Here is a 20,351-nt window from a genome sequence, read left to right on the forward strand (position 1 = left end):
TTATCTTATTTACAAATCATATAAAGCTAGTTCATTGCCATCCTTACATTTTAATTTCATTATAAATAATATTTATATTAAACACATGTTGCATGCAATGCAGTATACACTAGAACAATATCAAAAGTCTGTTTAATCATGGAAGACGAACCTTTTTTCAAAAACATAATTTTACAATTGGCAAAATGAAACAGTCTTCCTTACAGAACAGTTCCATTAAATAAAAATATTCAAGGCACTTTTCTCAATAGTCAATACTGTTTAAAAAATTTAAATATCTATGGGTGGTGCTGTGGGGTTGGGAGAGATAACAAAAGTCATTTTATGGTTTATATGTATAGACACAAATCTTCTTGTGTGTTGTGTATATATAATTAGTAAATGTGTTATTACGATGTAAGCTGAGCTGTGATGCATAAAGTAATATGTTTACTACTAATGATCTCTAAAGTGTTCACTTCAAACAAACAAATTTATAACAAATATTAACATGATGTATAATTTATAATTGAAAAATAACGATAAATTTTTAGTACTAAAAGTTTTGTGGCCAAAATAAAAAATTACAAATTTCATCATCATTAACACGGTGCGATATATACGATATATAGTCTAATTTGATCACACACATTATAAAGGAAAAAATTACACCAATTAAAGTTTAAACAAATTTTAACCTGAGATATTAGCTACACTAAATGCAATTTAAATGATGATTGTTCTGTTTTTTTTTTTATTGTTCTTAATTCAATCATAGTTTATTAAGTCCAGTTTTTACTGTTTTAACCTTCTTTTTTTTGTATGTATTTTTTATCGTGTTTTTTAACCTTGGAATACACATTTCAATTACTATGTAATTTGACAATAAATTTGATAAAGTTGATTTGTATTAAGCTCTGTCTACACTATAACATTTTATGTGACAAAAAAACGTATGTGCCCATATATAAATCCAAAGGCAAATTACTGAAAAAAATGACAATGCTGTGGGTATCAGTGGCTGGATCTCAATGGAGATACAAAATAAAATAAGCACTGAAAAAATGACAATGTTGTGGGTATCAGAGGCTGGATCTCAATGGAGATACAAAATAAAATAAGCACTGAAAAAATGACAATGTTGTGGGTATCAGTGGCTGGATCTCAATGGAGATACAAAATAAAATAAGCACTGAAAAAATGACAATGTTGTGGGTATCAGAGGCTGGATCTCAATGGAGATACAAAATAAAATAAGCACTGAAAAAATGACAATGCTGTGGGTATCAGCATGGAGGTATAAAAATGGTATCAGTGGCTGGATCTCAATGGAGATACAAAATAGAAGCGAAAAGCTAAATCAAAACAAAAAGTAAAAAGTGCCCATATATATATAGGTTTTGAGTCGGTGGGTGTGCCAATAGATATCACATGGTGTTTAATGTCCAATCACAAATGAGATGAAGGGGCTGGTACATAATTGACACATGATCAATATTAGTTATTAATTAATATTAAAATATGATAATATTGGATATATTTAAAAGTAAAAATAAAACACCTGTTGGTATAAAAACAAAAGCCTTAACACTCAATATACACAATACATAAGGCAAATGTTAGCAAATTCCATATTAAATATAACCACAACAAATAAGACTGTACTGTATATGTCTTTTCTATTTAAGCAAATATTTTGTCCTTGTTGTTGTGTCTAAAATATGTGTCTAGAGATGTATAGAGCAAAATCTGAGTTGTCTTGTGTACAATCTACTTAGTACTGCTGCAGATTGTACAATGCTAAAGCTGATTTTCTACTAGGCGAATCAAACGTTTCGAAGAGAAAAAAATCGCCTACTCTCTTTCCACTACATGAGCGAATAGCTGCAACGTTCATGTTCCTCGCATGGTTGCTGAGCATTTCGATTCGCATGACTGCTCATGAAAGCGTCATAGCTCATTTCCTGAGCTCTGATTGGTTGCGCAATATTTCGCTTCGCAAAAAGTAGAAACAATTCAAACTAGTAAATTTCGATGCAGCGAAAAATCAAGGAACTAGAATTCGTCGCAGAAGGGAGTATGACAGACAGAAACTCGAATACGCATGCGCAGAGCATGACGCTTTCGATTCGCGCGAACAAATTCGCCTAGTGGAAAATCAGCTTTAGGATAAAAATCCTACTGTAGGCTTCTTCTTAAATCCTTTTTGTTGGCTTTTACTTGTTAATTTACAAACTGGTTAGACTGTCAAAGCTATGTCTACTATATTTAAGCTGAGGTGTTAAGCTTAGTGCTTATGCTAGTTATAAAATGTACTATACAGGTGCAAAGCATGGCTTTTCTTCAGTTGATAACATTAAAGTCATTGCATGTCGTCTTCGTCTTTGTTAACGGCTTTTGCTGCTTGTTGCGGCATTTGTTCCGGGTTGGACAGGATGGATGTTGTCCTGCCAAGCAAGGTGAGTGATGATAGTACAGCTTTAAAAAAAATTAAATAGATATTATGAGAAAAACATTTATTAGGCTCTGTCTACACTATAAAACTTTATGTGACAAAAAATGATATGCCCATATATGGACATGATGATGTCATATCACTACCATATTTGGGCACATCACAATTCATTTGTCAAACTAGTTTAGACAGAGCCTTACTCTATTATATAAGATAGGCACAATAATTCTTATTAGCCTCAAGAGAGCCAACAGCTCATTCGAAAAGGCATAGGGTATAAACATTAATAGAAATAATATTGTTCTTACTAGGCCTAAGGGCCAACAGTGAGCAGTGTTGATCAAGCCAGCTGAGCACAGTTCTCAAAAGCTCTTCCTTACTGGATGTTGACACTACAGTGTTGAAAGATTCAAATAATGGTCTAATGATAATGCTGAACTGTTTTATACAAGTTAAGGTACTAACTCTATAAAACCAGACACATGCAGGGTGGCAATGGCTGATCCAGGATTTTTTCTAAGGACCAAATTACTCCACTCCCAAAGACTTGTAATAAGACTTTGTTTATGTAGAGCATCTTGTGTATATGTTTGTCTTGTGAACTTCTGAGGGTCACTAATGATCAGCAATAGCTGGATGGATCACCCTCATTAAATATGGTTAAGTTAAAAAAAAAAGGGGAAGGGCCTAAAAATGGTGAAATGAAGGGATGAGCTTAATTTGATGTTTTATCTTTTGCATTACAATTTGCTACATTTACGGGGCAGGGGATCCGCCCCTGGGGTCGAGGTTCCTATTGGTGAGGAGTTTAATTAATAATTGTTTATGTTTCACAACGCCAGAGGCCTCAAGCATTGGATGGTCACTTAGGGTCACTAAACCAGGGGCCTTAGGCCACTGTGTTACGCCGCTGAATGTGGCTTCACCCATTAACTGGCCTAGCTAGCTATAACTAAGATTGTCTTGAAAAGCAAACTTTCTTTATAATTTATAATTCTATTGTAAAGGATACAATCCAAAATTTCCAGTTTTGTTTCGTTCTTTCTCTAACATAATCATCAAACATGTTCTGCATTTGATCAAATCTCTGCCTTGTAACTGGTACACCGCTTGCTGGTAACTGCGCTTGCGATTCACTAATTTACGGGGGAAAAAACAAATACAATGAATTACTAATCATAAGGATGGATCCAAATGATGCATGACATGTGATACATAATCAACCAATCAAATGGCAAGGCTAATTTTTTTATTTCTTTATTTTGTAATCGATATTATAAATAAATTAAAAGATAGAAATAAAAGGTGGTTATACGCCAAGTTGCGGATAAGATAGAAATAAAACAACAACTAGTTATTCGCCAAGTTGCGATTAACTGATTTATACACATTAAGACAAATGACAACAAAAAAGTTAATAAATTATTTCCACTTATGTCCTATAACAATTGTAAATAAACAAAATTTAAATAGCAAATGTTATATTAAAATTATCACTTACTTGATTGAGATGTTGAGGGCGGCAATTTCTTGTCTAAGTAACTCTATTTCTTTTTCGTGCTGTATCCGCTCCTGCTTTAACTTCTTCGTATAATCCACGCCCTTTTGTAACATGGAAGCCTTACTAATCTTAGAACTTGGATTTTGATTAATTGATGGTATTAACGAATGGAGCATATCAAAACCAGACTGGAAAATAATAAAGTTAAATGTTAAATCTTCTATTTTGGTCCTTAAGCTTAAGTGGAAACTGAGGAAATTCGGATTAGGCCCTCCATAGACCCTATCAGATCAGCACACCGGGAGACGATTCTGTACTCTTTAAATAGTGTACCAAGTTCTTTAACATGCAATGCTAAGTACACGGGACCAACGGCTTTACATCCTATCCGAAGGATGATGCAATGAGAGTAAAGCATCTTGCCTAAGAATGCAATTAGTATGGTACAGATAACCTTGTTTCAATAATAACAATTTATTCAGACTGCCTAAAGCAAAGTACAACAAAGAAACTATTGTTACAAAATCTGAACTCGGTTATAAAACTTCAATACATCAAAACCAGACTGCTATATAAAGATACTAATGGTAATAACATAATACTAGCTATTATTGTTCTCTTCAAACAGTTTCATTGTTTTTTTACTATCAAAAATGTTGGATGCACCCAAATATGTTAGTGATATGTCATTGTGTCCATATATGGGCACATCACATTTTTCTTGTCATATAAAGTGTGACTGATAGTGTAGACAGAGCTCTACATGTACATAATATGATCAACAAACTGAATATAGACTATATTTAGGGACTTGCAGACAGTTTAAGTGACTCAAAGTCGTAGAGGTCATATGATTTTAAAGAACTGAACTAACTACTATATTTACTCACTAACCTTGATATTAAAACGTCTTTTCTGTTCTGCTGATATGTGTGTACATGATTTCTTGAAATCCTAAATAAAAAAGAAAATAAACATTAAAAAACAAATAAAACAAATATATTATATAAACTGATAAATAAATTCAAAGGCAAATTACTGAAAAAATGATAATGCTGTGGGTATCAATGGAAAACAATAAAGTAAAATAACCAGAAAAATTTGCAGAGCTTTCATTCAACACAACATTAAAGCAAGTGAGAGTACTTAGATCGAAATAAATAAATATTTGTGATAATACAAATTTAAAGTAAATCAAAACTATATTCAACCTACCTTATCATCATCATCCCTGCTACGATGACCCTGAAAAAACAACATGTATTTTTTTATTTAAAAATATATCATTAAAAACTCTAGCAATATCACAAAAACCAACTCTAAAGATATAGAAATATTTAGAATAAGAAATAATGTTGTGATGTTACTACAAACACTTGTGACATCATCATGTCCATATATGGGCACATCAAATTATTTTGTCACATAACGTTTGATAGTGTAGACTGGGCTTTATTCAATCTACAATCAATTTAGAAATCTTATTCTTTTTACCTGTTTTAGATCCGTGGAGTCCGGCAAAATTGCGAGTGGGTTAATAGTTGTTGTTGATATTGGACCTAGGACAAAATCAAATCATATGTTAAAAAATACAATCTAGGGTTGGTACACACCTTATAAATAAACAGGTGCAAGACCTGAATGAAAGAGTGAGGTGCACACAGAGTCGCCTAAAGAAACAAGCTCTTTCTACACTATCAAACTAGTTTAAAAAAAAGTGTAATGTACCCAAATATGGTAGTGATATGACATCATCATGTCCATATATGGGCACATCACACTAGTATGATAGTGTAGACAGAGCCTTAGAATTCCTTTGTTCTTTTTACACCTTTTAAAGGAGTTTTAACATCACAAAGGAGGATATAAATGACTAAAAGCACGACCATATGGCATACTATTGCGTTGATTTATAAGCTTGTTTATTGAATGCAGCTGAGGCTCTAAAAAGCATTTAAGTCAATAAAACATCACTAAAAACTGAAATGAAGTACATTTTTTGGCTACAAAAAGTGTTACACTTACAGTGGGTTTCTGGATGTAAATTGCCTTTACCCACTACAATTATATCCACAACTCGTCCAAGAGGTATCTCCATTTACATGAATGTACTGCAATAATAATTTAACTTATAAAATGAAAAGTAAAACTAACTTGTTGGAATTTTTGGTTTAGCTCCACTAGCAGCGTTGACCATATTTGATGTAGAAATTTTAAATATTGGCTAGAAAAGAAAAACAGTGTAAAGGTAAATGTTTATATAATTATATGTTTATATTAAATTGTACAAATGTTTATCTTTGCTACAGGGACTGTGAATATAATATGTATAAATATATTAAAAGATATATTTTCCCCCTAAAAAAATTTTTTTTTAAACATTTTTTTGTGTTAAATATGCCATTTTAATTTTACATAATATAGTTATTCACTTTGACCAAAAACTTTTTCAAAAAATATGTAATTTGAATATGGTTTTTAGTTAAAATTAACCGTTTCTTTTGTCTTTTTATACGTGAAATATTTTTTTTTTTCTACAGAAGTGAATAACTTTATTAAAACTGCAAAATGGCTTATTCAAAATCTGATTTTATTAATTTTTATTTTTCATGTTTTTGAGGATAATTCTTTACATTTTTTTTAAATACATCTTAATTAAATTACTCACTGTAGTACTTGTTATCACACAGGTTGAATTCATAGACAGTTCACTTTTCAAGATCGTTGGAACTAAAGATGTTGTAGAAGTTTTAACAACACCAGTTTTGGATGTTGTCTCTGAAAAATGAAATTCTGAAAATTGGTTATCGCAAATATTTTTACCTTCTCAAAACACCCCTAGTAACGAACACCCCTAGTAACGGACACCCCTAGTAAAGGGACACCCTTAGTAATGGGAGGGGACACCCCTAGTAAAGCGACATCCCCAGTAGTAAGGGACACCCTGGTAAAACAAACAAGGGAACTCCCTATTTATGGGACATCCCAAGTAAGAAAACACTTTGTTGGATGCTGAAGGTATCCCTTTAACAAAGGATCTACTATAGTTTTCTCCCAATTTCAGAGTAATTTTCAATATATTCTTGTGTACCTACAAGCCCTAGATTACTTGCTACATACCCTTGTTGAGAAGCTGTGAAAGCAGAGCTGTAGTACTGTTACTACTACTAGAAGTAGAAGGACCTGGAGCAGGCGCTATCCGCCTAGTTGGCGGCTTACTCTTTGGCACCGTGAAAACATCTCTATGCACTACTGTAGTGTGCGATACCGGCAACGGTAAGATAACCTGATGCGTAGACGCGGCAGGCAGAACTATTGAAGCGGTCGGTTGAGTAAATTGCACTTGTTGTGGCGCAGCCTGTTGTGGCTGCAGTACGGGAGCTTTCACAAAATGCGTGATCACAGGTTTCTGCTCCGCAGCCTGTGTCGCAGCCTGTTGTAATATTTGCACGGCACTTTTTGTGAAAATTGTCTGTGGATTATGCATGGTTACTTGGGGTGCGGAGAATGTCGGTTGTGTTAAACTGACTAACGTTCTTTGAGGCGTAACGCCCTGAAGGATAGGTTGACCTTGTTGAATGGTCAACTGCGAGTCCACGATAGGATTTAACAAGGTGACATTTTGTTGTTGTTGCGTAAGCATTTGGGTGACATCAACAATGTTCTGTCTTTGCTGGTCTAATTGTGCCTCATCTTGTCGGAATTGTTCTACCAGCGACGCCGTGAACTCATCTTTGGAGGTGTTGCCTAAAGCCTCTGTGATCTGTATTGGGTATGGTCCTTGGAATTGTCCTAAATCATTCACTTGTACTGTGTTATATAATGAAGCGTTATCGGACGTTGCAGAATTATTACTCAAAATCTGAGAACTGTGACTTAAAATTTGCGAATTGCCACTTAAAATCTGAGACCTGCCCAATACTTGTGGACTACTATTCAACAATTGTGAGTTATTGCTCGACATTTGAGAGGTGTTACTCAACATTTGAGAGGCGTTCCTCAACATTTGAGTGGCGTTACTCAACATTTGAGCATTGTTACTTGACATTTGAGAGGGGTCACTCAACATTTGAGCATTGTTAGTTAACATTGGAGATTCATTACTCAACATTTGAGGGTCGTTGCTCAACATTTGTGTATTGAAATTGGAACCCAAATTCTGGTCTGTTTCAAGTGATTGCATAGAATGGTCAGTAGATCCAACTGTACTAATAGGTAGAAGCAACGAGGGCTCATAACGTCTTTGTTGTATTGATGGAAAATTCTAATAAAAAAAATGTAAAAACACATAAATACAGTAGAATCCCTCATTTATGACACCTCTATCAAGGTTTGAATGAACATCCCCGCATTCCACTTCTCCCTCCTACTCTCTCTATTTTTTTAAAACTAAAGACTAGGCCTAGCAGAAGTTGTGATGGTAAATAGCCTAGACTTGCTCATGACGATTTAGTTTATGTAGAAAAACAAACCTGTGTCAAATTCCTTGAGCACTACAGGCTTAAGCCATCTCTACACTATCAAACTTTATGTGACAAAAAATGTGATGTGCCAATATATGGACATTATGATGTCATATCACTACCATATTTGAGCATATCTATCCATTTTTGGACACATCACACTTTTTTTGTCAAACTAGTTGATAGTGTAGACAGAGCTTTACTATCTACATTACTTTATCCATCAATTTACAAAAATAATAGTTGCAAGCATTTTACATTTGTCATTCATACGTTAATTTTAGCAATCTAAAAATGATATTATGTCTACCTGCTGCTGAGATTCAGTTCCAGTAAAGACGAAAGTAGAGTTACTCTGAGCAAGAGATCGAGTCAAATCAGCTGGAAATGAAACAAAGATCAAAAGAATCATAAATATACTACAATCATATAAACACATATAAGCACAGAATAAATTCTAAACCGCCCGGTGATTTATTAATTTAAAACAATAAGAAAATCTGTCAGAATGAGAAAAAGTCGCCCCAACAAAACTCCGAACCTTCTGCTTGATTTGCATGTCCTAACCATTAGAGCACTGGGGTTTTCATGGTATTGTTTGAACCAGATTGGATAGCGACTCTTTAAAATTCTCGGCATGGTACGGCGAAACAGCACTAGTCCCTTAATTGTACAGTACGCCAGAGATCAAATTGATATACCCTCGTATTTTATTTATATATGTATAATTCCATGCTCCAGTATAATCCCTCCACCTAATTTTAATTCAGATAAAAGACCATTGTTAATTCCACCCCATTAATTTTCCCCAAATGTCATACATGGGACATACCAGAGGATATACGATAATGAAAAAGTTTAGGTGATCAATTAGTCTTTGTAATACCTATATTCTTAAATTATTGTCTGTTTTATTGTCATTCTTTTCTTTATATTTTTAAAACCTTGTCAAAACCATTCTACTGCAGTAACTATACTCTGTTTTAAACCTTTTAAGAAATTATTCATTATGTTTGTCTAGATAATCATGCAAATTTTTATATTGACTGTCTGACAAACTAAAATCATCCTTTACTGCAGTAACAATGTAGTTACTGCAGTGGAATTATTTTGACATAGTCGTTTTGTTTGATAGAGTACCTTGAAATGGTTCCAACGTGTCCATAAAATCATCAAATGACGATTCCAACGTTGGTTGTAACTGCACTAGCCCTGGTTGGATCATGTCAGCATTGTTCATATGTGCTAAAAAATATTGTAATAAAATTAAAATTGTAATAATAATAATTAATTTTTATTTTTTAATATATTTATTCACTTCTAGATTCTAAAGCTCTGTCTACACTATCAAACTTTCTGTGACAAAACAAAATGTTATGTTCCCATATATGGACATGATGATGTCATATAAGTGGGCGTGCACTCTTTCAAGTGTGGTCTTTATAAAGGTGCGGTCTCCACACAATAATGAATTATAAAAGTTCATGTGTAAATAGGTTATAACACAAATTACTAAATGAGGCTTAAATCTGAGCTTTCATTTAATACAATAAATGATCCAATGTTAGTTCCATAAATGCTTTTACTATACAAGTGTACATTTGCAGTCTTAATAGACATAAGCATTTGGGATTTAAGTCTGAATGAGCTGAAACTGAGCTGCAACTTAATAGACAGCCAATCAAAACGGAGATCTTTAATCCTTATAAGGGAAAGATTAAGTTTAGAGCCAACAAAAAATTGATATGGGTATAACAACAAAGAAATGTGTGCCTTATTGTGTTCATGATTTGGTAATGAGGTGTAATTGATTTATATTTGAATTGCTTATTTATATATGGTCAATAAAAGCTTACAAACAAAATACAAAGTTAGTGTAACCTGTAGGGAGTATGTATCATTACATTATTTTCAATGCCAAAAGTTCATGTGACGTTAATGCTTCAGGTTTGTAAAGCTCTGTCTACACTATCAACTAGTTTGACAAAAAAGTGTGATGTGCCCAAATATGGTATTGATATGACATCTTTATGTCCATATATGGGCACATCACATTGTTTTGTCACATAAAGTTTGACAATGTAGACTTTTGGCTTGGTTTTGAGTACAATGGGATACCAAAAGATTTCAGTATGTTAAAATTGGGCAAGGTTGGTGGAGGAAGTCTTCGAAAATGAGTGCTTCCAAAAATAGCATCCATAAGAAGTTGACTGATATTATTTTCAAATTCCTGACATCATCCTATATTTAGGTTTATACAGGTTAATAAATGTTCTACTTTTTCCAGTTATATCTAGCTCTTCGAGGAGAAAGGGCTATCATTGGTTTATCTCGGTAAGCTAAGCATAAAATAAACTGATATTTTAAATTATTTTTTATTCAATTTGGTAAATTTTCTGTTAAGAATATGTGCTATTGATCTAGAAGCTCAATGTTCAAATATAGTTCACTAATCCTTGTGTACCTTAACACAGTACTTAACCCTAGAGCCTTGAAATGTTGACCTCTAACAACTTCCACCTACTACATTGATGCTGCTATTATAAGAAAAACCACAAATTCATAATACTAGAATATATTATAAATCTGTCTGGTCTAACAAGCTTTCATATTTACTATATTATTCAGATTTATACTTAAAGCTTTGTCTACACTATCAAACTTTAAGTGACAAAAAAATTTGATGTGCCCATGTATGGACATGATGTCATATCAATACCATATTTGGGCACATTATACTTTTTTTTGTCAAACTAGTTTAATAGTGTAGACCTCATATAAAAAGTACACCAACAATAGCTGTCACATGCCATATTTTAAACCAGCTTTTATTCTGAGTTTGACCTTTAGATAATGTAAACTTTTAAATCAGCCAAATATAATACTTTAAAAAGAAAACAAACAAGCAAAATGTATGGTATTAAAAATGATTTATATGGAATATATTTTGTTATTATGTTATGTCATGATATACATCTTGTTTATCTTTTTTTAAGTTACACGTGAGCGGCTTACCTAATTCCTTTGGATTTGGAAACGCAAACGGCTGGTTGAGACTTGTGAACAGCGTGTCGTGGAAGTCCGCAAAGAAGGAATCCTCAAACACCATTGGTTCCTCATTATATATGTCAAACTTCATATTTTTTATCAACTCAGCATGCTGAAATAAGAACCAAAAAAGTGTTAAAGATGTATTTCTCAAAAACATAAAAAATGAAGATTAAATAAAGACTTTGAATATGCCATTTTGTAGTTTTGTCACTTTAAAAAAAAAACACATTTTTTCAAATAATGTTTTCACTTATAAAGATACAAAATAAACAGTTAAATTCAACCAAAAACCCAATTAATGACTACTTGCTTTTTCAGGCAAATTTTTTTTTTCGATCCAATTTTTTGGTAAAAGTGAACAAATAAACTAATAAAATGTGACACTGACAGTAAAATGGCATATTCAACAAAAACAGTTTAAACAAATTATTTTCTCAGGGGGACAATATATCTTTAACGGTTGTGTATTACTATAGTACAACCCCTCCCTTTGGACACCTCTATTTTGTTGACTCTCTCCAATAAAACAAACAAGTGGTAAAGCATCACTCGTCTATTCATTTCAATTCCAAGAAACCAGACTATATTGCACTTACTTTTTTATCTCTATTGCTCTTGGCACTTGAGTCAATTTTTTTCTGTTGCATCATAAATATTCTCCATTTATTGTACTCACTAACTACTGTGCTTGGTGTGCGTTTCCAGTATTTTCCTTCCAAAATGACTGCCTAGAAAAACAAACAAAGCAGTATTAAATCAATGAGTATCTTAGAAAAAAAAAAGCTTTTTGAAACACTTTTGGTAATAATTGACTAAAATTTATCATTTACAGAAAAAACCTGATTTTTAATTATAACAACTCCCAAGCTAATCAGCTGTAAATGAGGACTGGTTAAGAATATCCAAAAAATACATTACTAAGAAAAATATCTGTAATTGTTGTCATCTATAATTTTCAATTCAATTCAAAAGACATTTATTTTCGTCCAAAATACAATAAGTAAAAAAAAAACAGTAAGGCCTAATGACAGATTGAGATTATTAAAAAGGCAAAGGCAGAATCCTAAGATGATAAAATCTCGTGGTGAGATTGTCTTGACAAATTAATAATTATTTACAAAAATATAACCAAAAGAAAAATATTTAAAAAAAATTTTAAGAAATTGTAAACATTTTTTATTTTTTTATTTTAAAAATGGTTTGAAAGCCTTGAGAGCACAAGTTTTAGGACGGTTCATTATAGTATGATTACAGTAAAAGTTTAAACAGACACTAACCTCCGGTGCACTGTGATTGGTCTCTGTGAGTGGAGAGGCAAACTGACACACGATAGGTGGTCGACCGCCACGAACTAAACAGACAAAAATGGGAAGGTAAAATGTACAGTAGGTTCATACAATAGTTAAAATACGAAAAGAAAAAACACAGAAAAATAGGAATTTTTGCCTTTGAAATAATACTATCATTCATAGGCATATACTAAGGTCCATAGTTTAATAGTTTGTGCTTTGTTAAGCTCTTTCTACAGTATAAAACTTTATGCAACAAAAAATGTGATGTTTCCATATATAGCGATGATGATGTCATATCACTACCATATTTGAGCATATCACTACCATATTTGAGCATATCACTACCATATTTGAGCATATCACTACCATATTTTGGCACATAACACCTTTTTAGTCTGTTAGTGTAGACAGAGCTTCAGAATTTTTAGGCTATATAGGCATACACTGAGGCCCATAGTTTTAATTCAATTCAATTATTTTATTTCGTCATGCACTCTGGCTTGCTTTTTACATAAAACATAAAAAATATGATAAAAATGGGTAAAATACAAACAACACCAAGGGGTAAAATAAAAAAGCAAAACAAATACAAAAATGACATAAAAAGGTTAAAACTTGGCAGTAGTAAACCCCAAACTCTTTAAAGGCATAGAATGTCTGTATATTTAATCTTTAATATTATTTTACTCAAAAGGTTTCTTTTTATGTTGCTATAGTATAAAACATAACAACTTAGATGGAGAGTGTAAAAAATGTATCGGATGGGTCGTGAGGTAATTTCCCGATTGATCGTAATCAAAACGGTACTGGGTATGGTCTACTAGTTTTTCTGCTCCAAACCAGTACATCCATTCATAGAAGCCTTGATGAAGTAAGCCTACCTGGTGGTGGCCATAGAACGGTCCCGAGATAATGATTATACTTCGGCTTTAGTCAAGTTCAATATTGAATATCGAAACGTGGCAGGCTGAAGGCGCTTGACCTTTGACAAGATCGCCTAAATTTTTAATATATTAACTTTACAATACTTAGTGTTGTATATTCTGGTACAGCCGCTCCATAATCTCTTTGCTTTTCTTCCTTATATCTATATTTTTAATTTATACTAACAAATATCTTTTTATTAATATAATAATAATAATATATCAAAAATTTATTAAATAATATTTATCGCATAATATGCAATCTACGATAATTTAATTAAGTGATATAACAAATTTATTAAATACATAACATCATTTGAATAAAAAGAACAAATCACATATCTACACATAATCATAACATCGTATACTCTATCTCTAACAATTTATTCAATCTTCTATCGACTAAAGCCGAAGTATAGTCGTTATCTCGGGACCGTTCTATGGCCACCACCAGGTAGGCTTATTTCATCAAAGCTTCTATGAATGGATGTACTGGTTGGGAGCAGAAAAACTAGTAGACCATACCCAGTACCGTTTTGATTACGATCAATCGGGAATTTACCTCACAACATACTGAAAAAGTTGTTTACACATACAGTAATATTGATATAACTATTCTACTTACACTGCATATGCCATTCTCTCCATATTGCGTTGTTTAATCGGATTTTGTCCTTGGTAGACAATTTTAAACCTCTAAACCACTTCCACTTTGGAGATACAATCCTTCCTCTGCAAAAAAATTGTTTTAAAAATCATAAAATAGGCTATTAAAACTTCAAAAATCATTTTGCTTGCACAGTATACTGTTATTAGTTCACTACTGTATACTATTACTATGTACAGTCAAATCTCCCAATGTGATGTGCCCAAATATGGTAGTGATATGCTTAAATATGGTAGTGATATGACATCGACATCATGTCCATATTTGGGTACATCACATTTTTTTGTCACACAAAGTTTGATAGTGTAGAGAGAGCCTTACGCCCGTATTCTTAAACCGGACTTTAGTCGTAGTTCGAAGTTCGACTTGGAAAAGTCGTAGTTCGAGCTATTACTTCAAATTCGATTCAAAAACGAAGTAGTCGAAGTTTGCAGTTCGACTTAATGAAGTCGAGCTTTTAGTCGAGTTGCACACGTCTGGGTAACAAAGGCTATACATTGGCCAATGACAAGAGAGTATTTGAGGAGCAGACGAAATTTTGCGCATTGATATCACTTTCCATTTCTTACAACACTTTTTACGCATCAGGACTATATACATGAAAAATAATTTTAATCGTTAATTATTAGAACAATATCAGTATTAATTTAACAGTGAAGTATATTTGATTAACAACAAATAAAATCTTAAAAATATATTTAGGAACCATGGCGGTACGGTAACTTTTATATTTTCTAGGCCCCCAACAAAGTATGATCGCCACGAACCACGCACTTCATAGCGTGACAAGAAAGCGCTAGGCCCCCTAAACATTCCATCGCGTGGTGAATTGCCGCATCTCCCATTGTCGCTATGGCGTGACGTAGCTCAAGTCGGACTTGCGCGAAGAAAATAATGTAATTTGTATACAGTTGTAAATAAAGATGATTTTCATTATTATAATTTATACCAATGTATATTTAATTAAGCTAATATAAATATAGATATTTCATTCTTCAATATCTGGTCAATATAACAACTCAATGACTGTTACGTTTTTTATAAACATCGTTTAAAAACCATTTAGTCGACCATTTAGTCTGCCTCCTCCAGGACTAAAAAAATCGATCAAAATCCGTCTCGATTTAGTCGAGGTTGGCCTGATTTAGTCGGTGATTTAGTTGAAGTTCGGTTTATGAATTAAAATGACGTCATTTTTTTAGTTTTAGCTCGAACTATGACTAAAGTCCGGTTTAAGAATACGGGCGTTAAAATCACATTTGGAATATCAAAATTACGAGACATATTAGGCCAATCCCAATCTTCAAACTGCTTCCGTCATTAAATATTCATTTTAAAAAATAGATTATTAAATAGCTGAAAAAATGTTTTAAATATCATAGAAAGAGTGCAAGCAGCAGGTGAACTATTTTCTCAAAGTCATTGAGAAGGTCAAACAACATAGACAGGATCCCGTTAATAATGTCAGATCAGCGGTTCCGCTTCAACAGTTTCATTTTAATAACAACGATATTAAACAAGAAAAATAAAATAAAAGCAAATTGGAAAACACTGCAGTATGGTATAAATTAAACGTTTAGTAGGAACTTATCAGCATTCAAAATTCAACTTAACAAATTAGGAAAATACAAATTAGGAATTTTTCCATAAATGCTAGTTGAAAATTTCAAAACTAGCTAATGTTTGCTGGTCGTAATCATTTAAAGACACCTTCCCTACGTTTTTTTTAGATTTCATTTAAGATCACAAACTATATTTAATGTAAAAATAATACTATATGGTCCTATTTCGTCTTTAAATGGTTAAAAATTTGAAAAATAAGTTGATTCTAATAATTATAGCGGCCCGCTATAAATCCCAAAATGCATTGCGCACGGATTGATATTTTTGTTTTTCTTCTGTAATTCACCCACTTTTAGATCGATCGTGAGGCCAAAACAAATGGAAGGCTCCTAACTTTCCAGCGAAAATACCAGGTTTTCCCCAATTTGTATCAACATAGTCTGGCCAAAATAGAAAGACAATGCAGCAACTATACGTCAGGCTAGGTATGTAGCTAGCGTACGATGTTCGTACGTTACCGATGTTTACCAGCTAGGCCTACAAAACTAAGCCTAGCTAGGCTAGGCCTAAAGACCGTCCACGAGAGGTCATTGCCGCGAGCTACTTAGGTAGTGCATTGTTTCTCACTTTTTATCATAATTTACCATAAAACATACATTTTTAAGACAAGGAATGACCTGGTTTAATGTTTTTAAAGTAATATATATGTATTATTTTTACAAAACGTCACAAATTGTAGGGAAGGTGTCTTTAAATATTAGTTACTTTTTAGTCTAGCAAAGTTGATAGTTATTAGTATGCAGCCTAGCAAAGGGCAGTGGCATACAGGAGTTTAGATGTTATATTTGCTGCACATTGTTAATTGGTCATTTTAAATGGTAGAATATACAAAAACAATGAATTATGAATTAATAATTAACAATAATATATAGGTGGATATTATTAAATGTTAAAGCTTGTTTAATGGCTAAAAGGTCAGTAAACAATGGGTCATGGTCAGCAGAGGGTCATGGTCAACATAGATTATGAAATAAAAAACACAGGAAACTACAAAAGCTTAGATGTCTGCACTAGTTATACACTTGTCCAAGCCTACTTATGTATCCAAAGCAGGGAACATTTTCGCCAGTGTAGCGTAGCAAAAAGCTATACAAAACAACCTTATTGCTACACATTTTGAAAATTGTGTAGCAAAAAATACAATACAAAACTATGTTTCTGGACTTAAAAATCAGTTTGATTAGCAATATTGCTAAACAAAATTTTTAAATGAAAATTTTCCCTGCAAAGAGGTCACTAGCATGTCATAGTGGTTACAATATTCAGGATGTACATAGGTGATGCAACCAGCACTCCCCTTTATTTATACTTGCCACATTAAAAAACATTATTTGTAATCTTAAAATAGTTATGTTGTTGCATGTAGACTAATTTTAAAAATTATTCTTTTATTTTATAGTCCAATAATTTATCGGATAAATTACTGTCAAAATGGAGTACCAAAAGTGTGCTGAACATTTTTTATCTGTGTGACTATATTTCCCCCAACCCACTCTATGCCTGACCCACCCTCCCAACACGAAATTAAACTCAAAACCTTTTTTACTTTACTTCCTCATATATTATTACTTAGATTAATCTATTCACCCCAACCTACTGTAGAATCTTCTGATAGCAATAATAATGTTAAAATATTTATGAGGAAATCCTTTCCAAACAATGAAAATTGTATAAGGATCCAAAATGCGAGTTTTGTGAACAGATTTTAACAAACATGATTAAAGCTAATTTTCCACTAGGCGAATCCAACGTTTCGAAGAGAAATAAATCGCCTACTCTCTTTCCACTACATGAGCGAATAGCTGCGACGTTCATGTTCCTCGCGTGGTTGCTGAGCATTTCGATTCGCATGAGTGCTCATGAAAGTGTCATAGCTCATTTCCTGAGCTCTGATTGGTTCCGCAATGTTTCGCTTCGAAAAAGTAGAAACAATTCGAACTAGTAAATTTCGCTGAAGCGAAAAATCAAAGGAACTAGAATTCGACGAAGAAGGCAGTATGACAGACAGAAACGCGAATACGCATGTGCATAGCATGACGCTTTCGATTCGCGCGAACAAATTCACCTAGTGGAAAATAGGCTTTAGCACCAGTCAGTGTTAAGCACAACAATGTTTACATTCATAACATTCAATCTGTGAATTGCGACTGTAGAATAACTATCTCTACTCACAATATCATACAGTACTTTACAGTATGTGGAATGGTGATAGAATATTCACATGAGTGTGGGTTGTTGTTGTGATCTAATATTTTGGTAATTGTCTTTAGCTTAGGTGGATGTACAGCAGTAGTGCTACTGTAGTAGTAGTCACAATTTAATCCAGGGGGTATGAGAAATAATCTAAGGCATGGAAAATAAGAAATAACAATCAGGTTGTACCACAAAAAAGCTGGGTTAATCTTGTATAACATTTTTACCTAAAAATTGTTTTTTTTTACGTTCTAGTTAGAATTGCCAAATAGCTCTATAAATATAGTCCGAGTCTTCAAGAGTTAAGCGCAATTAAATACACCAGAAAAAGAAATGAATTAGAATTTATCTGCTCAAATTAATATTGATTATTATTGTTGAATTTTTTACTTTGTACGCTGTTTGCAGAATTATTCAGTCGTTGGCTGTCTTCTCTTTGTACTATTTATGTGTTTCTATGAATACCTACATATTATCGCAAATAGCTTGATTACGCGAAGAACGTCATTGCACAATGCATGATAGGAAGGGTTTGTATGCGTAAATACAAACAACAAATCATATCCATACGCATCATGACGCTTGCTCCCAATCGCTTCCCACTGATTCCCACCATGCATCATGCACACTATTTATTTGCCATAATCCTTATTGTATACAGTTATGTTGGCAAAAGATGATCGGGACCACGGAAGATCGGGCCCAAGACGATCGGGCCCAGAAAACGTAGTCCCGATCGTCTTCAGCGTTGGGCCCGATCGTCCAGTGTTTTCAGAACTACGTTGGGCCCGATCGTCTTACAAGTTGGTCCCGATCGTCTTAGCATTGGGCCCGATAGTCTTTTGTGTTATATAAAATAATTTCAATAATTTCCACATTTCATCATTTTTCATTCCTAGTGCTAATGTCAACGTGCTTTTCTTGTGTAAATTAAGATTTTAATTGAAAATATTATATCTGATTTTATCCTAATTTTCCCCTAATTAACACTACTGGTTTTAAGAATTTCTTTACCAATACTCTCGATTTATGAATAAATGTGATTGATTTTGATTGTTATTATTGTGTTGTTTGTATTCGCGTATTTATTTGTAAACATTTTCTGAGAATGTTTTGGGCCGATCATCTGGGCCCGATCGTCTCTGGTCTCGATCGTCTCACGATTTGGGCCCGATCGTCTTGAAGTGAGCCCGATCGTCTGGGCCAGATCGCCTCTGGGCCTGATCGTCTTTCACAGTTGATGGGCCCGATCATGTCACGATTTGGGTCCGATCGTCTGGGCCCGATCGTCCGTGGTCCCGTGGTCGTCTAATAACCATGTTGGCCCTCTATTGTATATCAGCCTTTTATAATAAATAGCACATAGGCCTATCATATTATTATATAATACTTCATAATAGCAATTAATATTTCGTATCTTACCCATTGTAGGCAAGACTCAGACATTCAAACAACTTTGAAAATGAAGACTCTATCTCGTTGGTAGAACAATTTTTATTCTCCCCAAACGAATAACTTGTTGATGGATCTTTATTAGCCGAAACAAAATCGAATCCAACTTTGTCTTTTTTCTTGCCTCGATGAGGGTCACTGACCATAAAATGCCCGGAGTGGATTTGCTCGTCGCAGCCAGGTTTTGGCCCTGAACTGCTTCTTGATCGCAATTTCATCCGTTCTTTTTCCTTATAGTTTTGATCTTCCTCTGACCCTTGCATAAGTTGCAGCTTGCCTTTGGCATTTAATACATCATCCCGAGCCATCATTTGCACAATTAAGCTGATTTTCAATAGAAAAACAAATAGTTTAGCTATCCAAATCCAGTATCTAAATTCGCCATTTCAGCACCTACGAAGTGTTTTTCATCCACAGTCCACACATACAACACACGAATTGCAAAAACATGAAAACAAGATGATCGACTGATGATGACGTCACGTTGAACAACAGGGGGCGACAAACAACTTAATGAAGAGATCATAAAAAAGAGAATTTATTTTGGTGTTTTTTGTACAAGTATTCAAACTTCCCAAAAAAGGAATTTTATTTTTATTTTAATGATAAAAAGGGATCAAAAGGCTCTATTCGACTTTATTTTCTATATTTCCCCCTTTATTAAATCATACAATTAATCTGTTTTTTCGTCGCGTCGACGATCGGATAGCGCGCGCGTGTGGAAAAAAAATTGTACGGAAATTAATTATAGA

General features: G+C 33.4%; 1 protein-coding gene across 1 annotated transcript; it reads right to left on the reverse strand.

Annotated features, from left to right (window-relative positions):
- Nucleotides 1–1,806: 1,806 nt before the first annotated feature.
- Nucleotides 1,807–20,010, reverse strand: LOC140044339 (MLX-interacting protein-like). The gene is made up of 17 exons (XM_072088818.1): nucleotides 19,570–20,010; nucleotides 14,290–14,396; nucleotides 12,727–12,800; nucleotides 12,046–12,177; nucleotides 11,414–11,558; nucleotides 9,539–9,643; nucleotides 8,682–8,779; nucleotides 7,056–8,199; nucleotides 6,604–6,713; nucleotides 6,090–6,159; nucleotides 5,430–5,494; nucleotides 5,151–5,180; nucleotides 4,830–4,889; nucleotides 3,936–4,123; nucleotides 3,447–3,570; nucleotides 2,743–2,872; nucleotides 1,807–2,457 (listed from the first exon to the last, which is right to left on the reverse strand). The coding sequence occupies exons 1-17, from the start codon at nucleotides 19,908–19,910 to the stop codon at nucleotides 2,342–2,344; spliced, it is 3,039 nt and encodes a 1,012-aa protein (XP_071944919.1). The 5' UTR covers nucleotides 19,911–20,010; the 3' UTR covers nucleotides 1,807–2,341.
- Between the last annotated feature and the right edge of the window lie 341 nt (nucleotides 20,011–20,351).

Source organism: Antedon mediterranea, chromosome 3, assembly GCF_964355755.1.
Source record: "Antedon mediterranea chromosome 3, ecAntMedi1.1, whole genome shotgun sequence".
NCBI classification, from domain to species: Eukaryota; Metazoa; Echinodermata; class Crinoidea; order Comatulida; family Antedonidae; genus Antedon; species Antedon mediterranea.

Excerpts from the sequence above, each read along its gene's own strand:
- LOC140044339 (XM_072088818.1), bottom strand. The coding sequence starts at position 19,910 with ATGATGGCTCGGGATGATGTATTAAATGCCAAAGGCAAGCTGCAACTT. Across the intron at positions 12,178-12,726 it reads CCAATCACAGTGCACCGGAG|GCAGTCATTTTGGAAGGAAA; the intron begins GTTAGTGTCTGT and ends TTGTTTTTCTAG. Across the intron at positions 4,890-5,150 it reads GCAGGGATGATGATGATAAG|GATTTCAAGAAATCATGTAC; the intron begins GTAGGTTGAATA and ends TTTTTTATTTAG.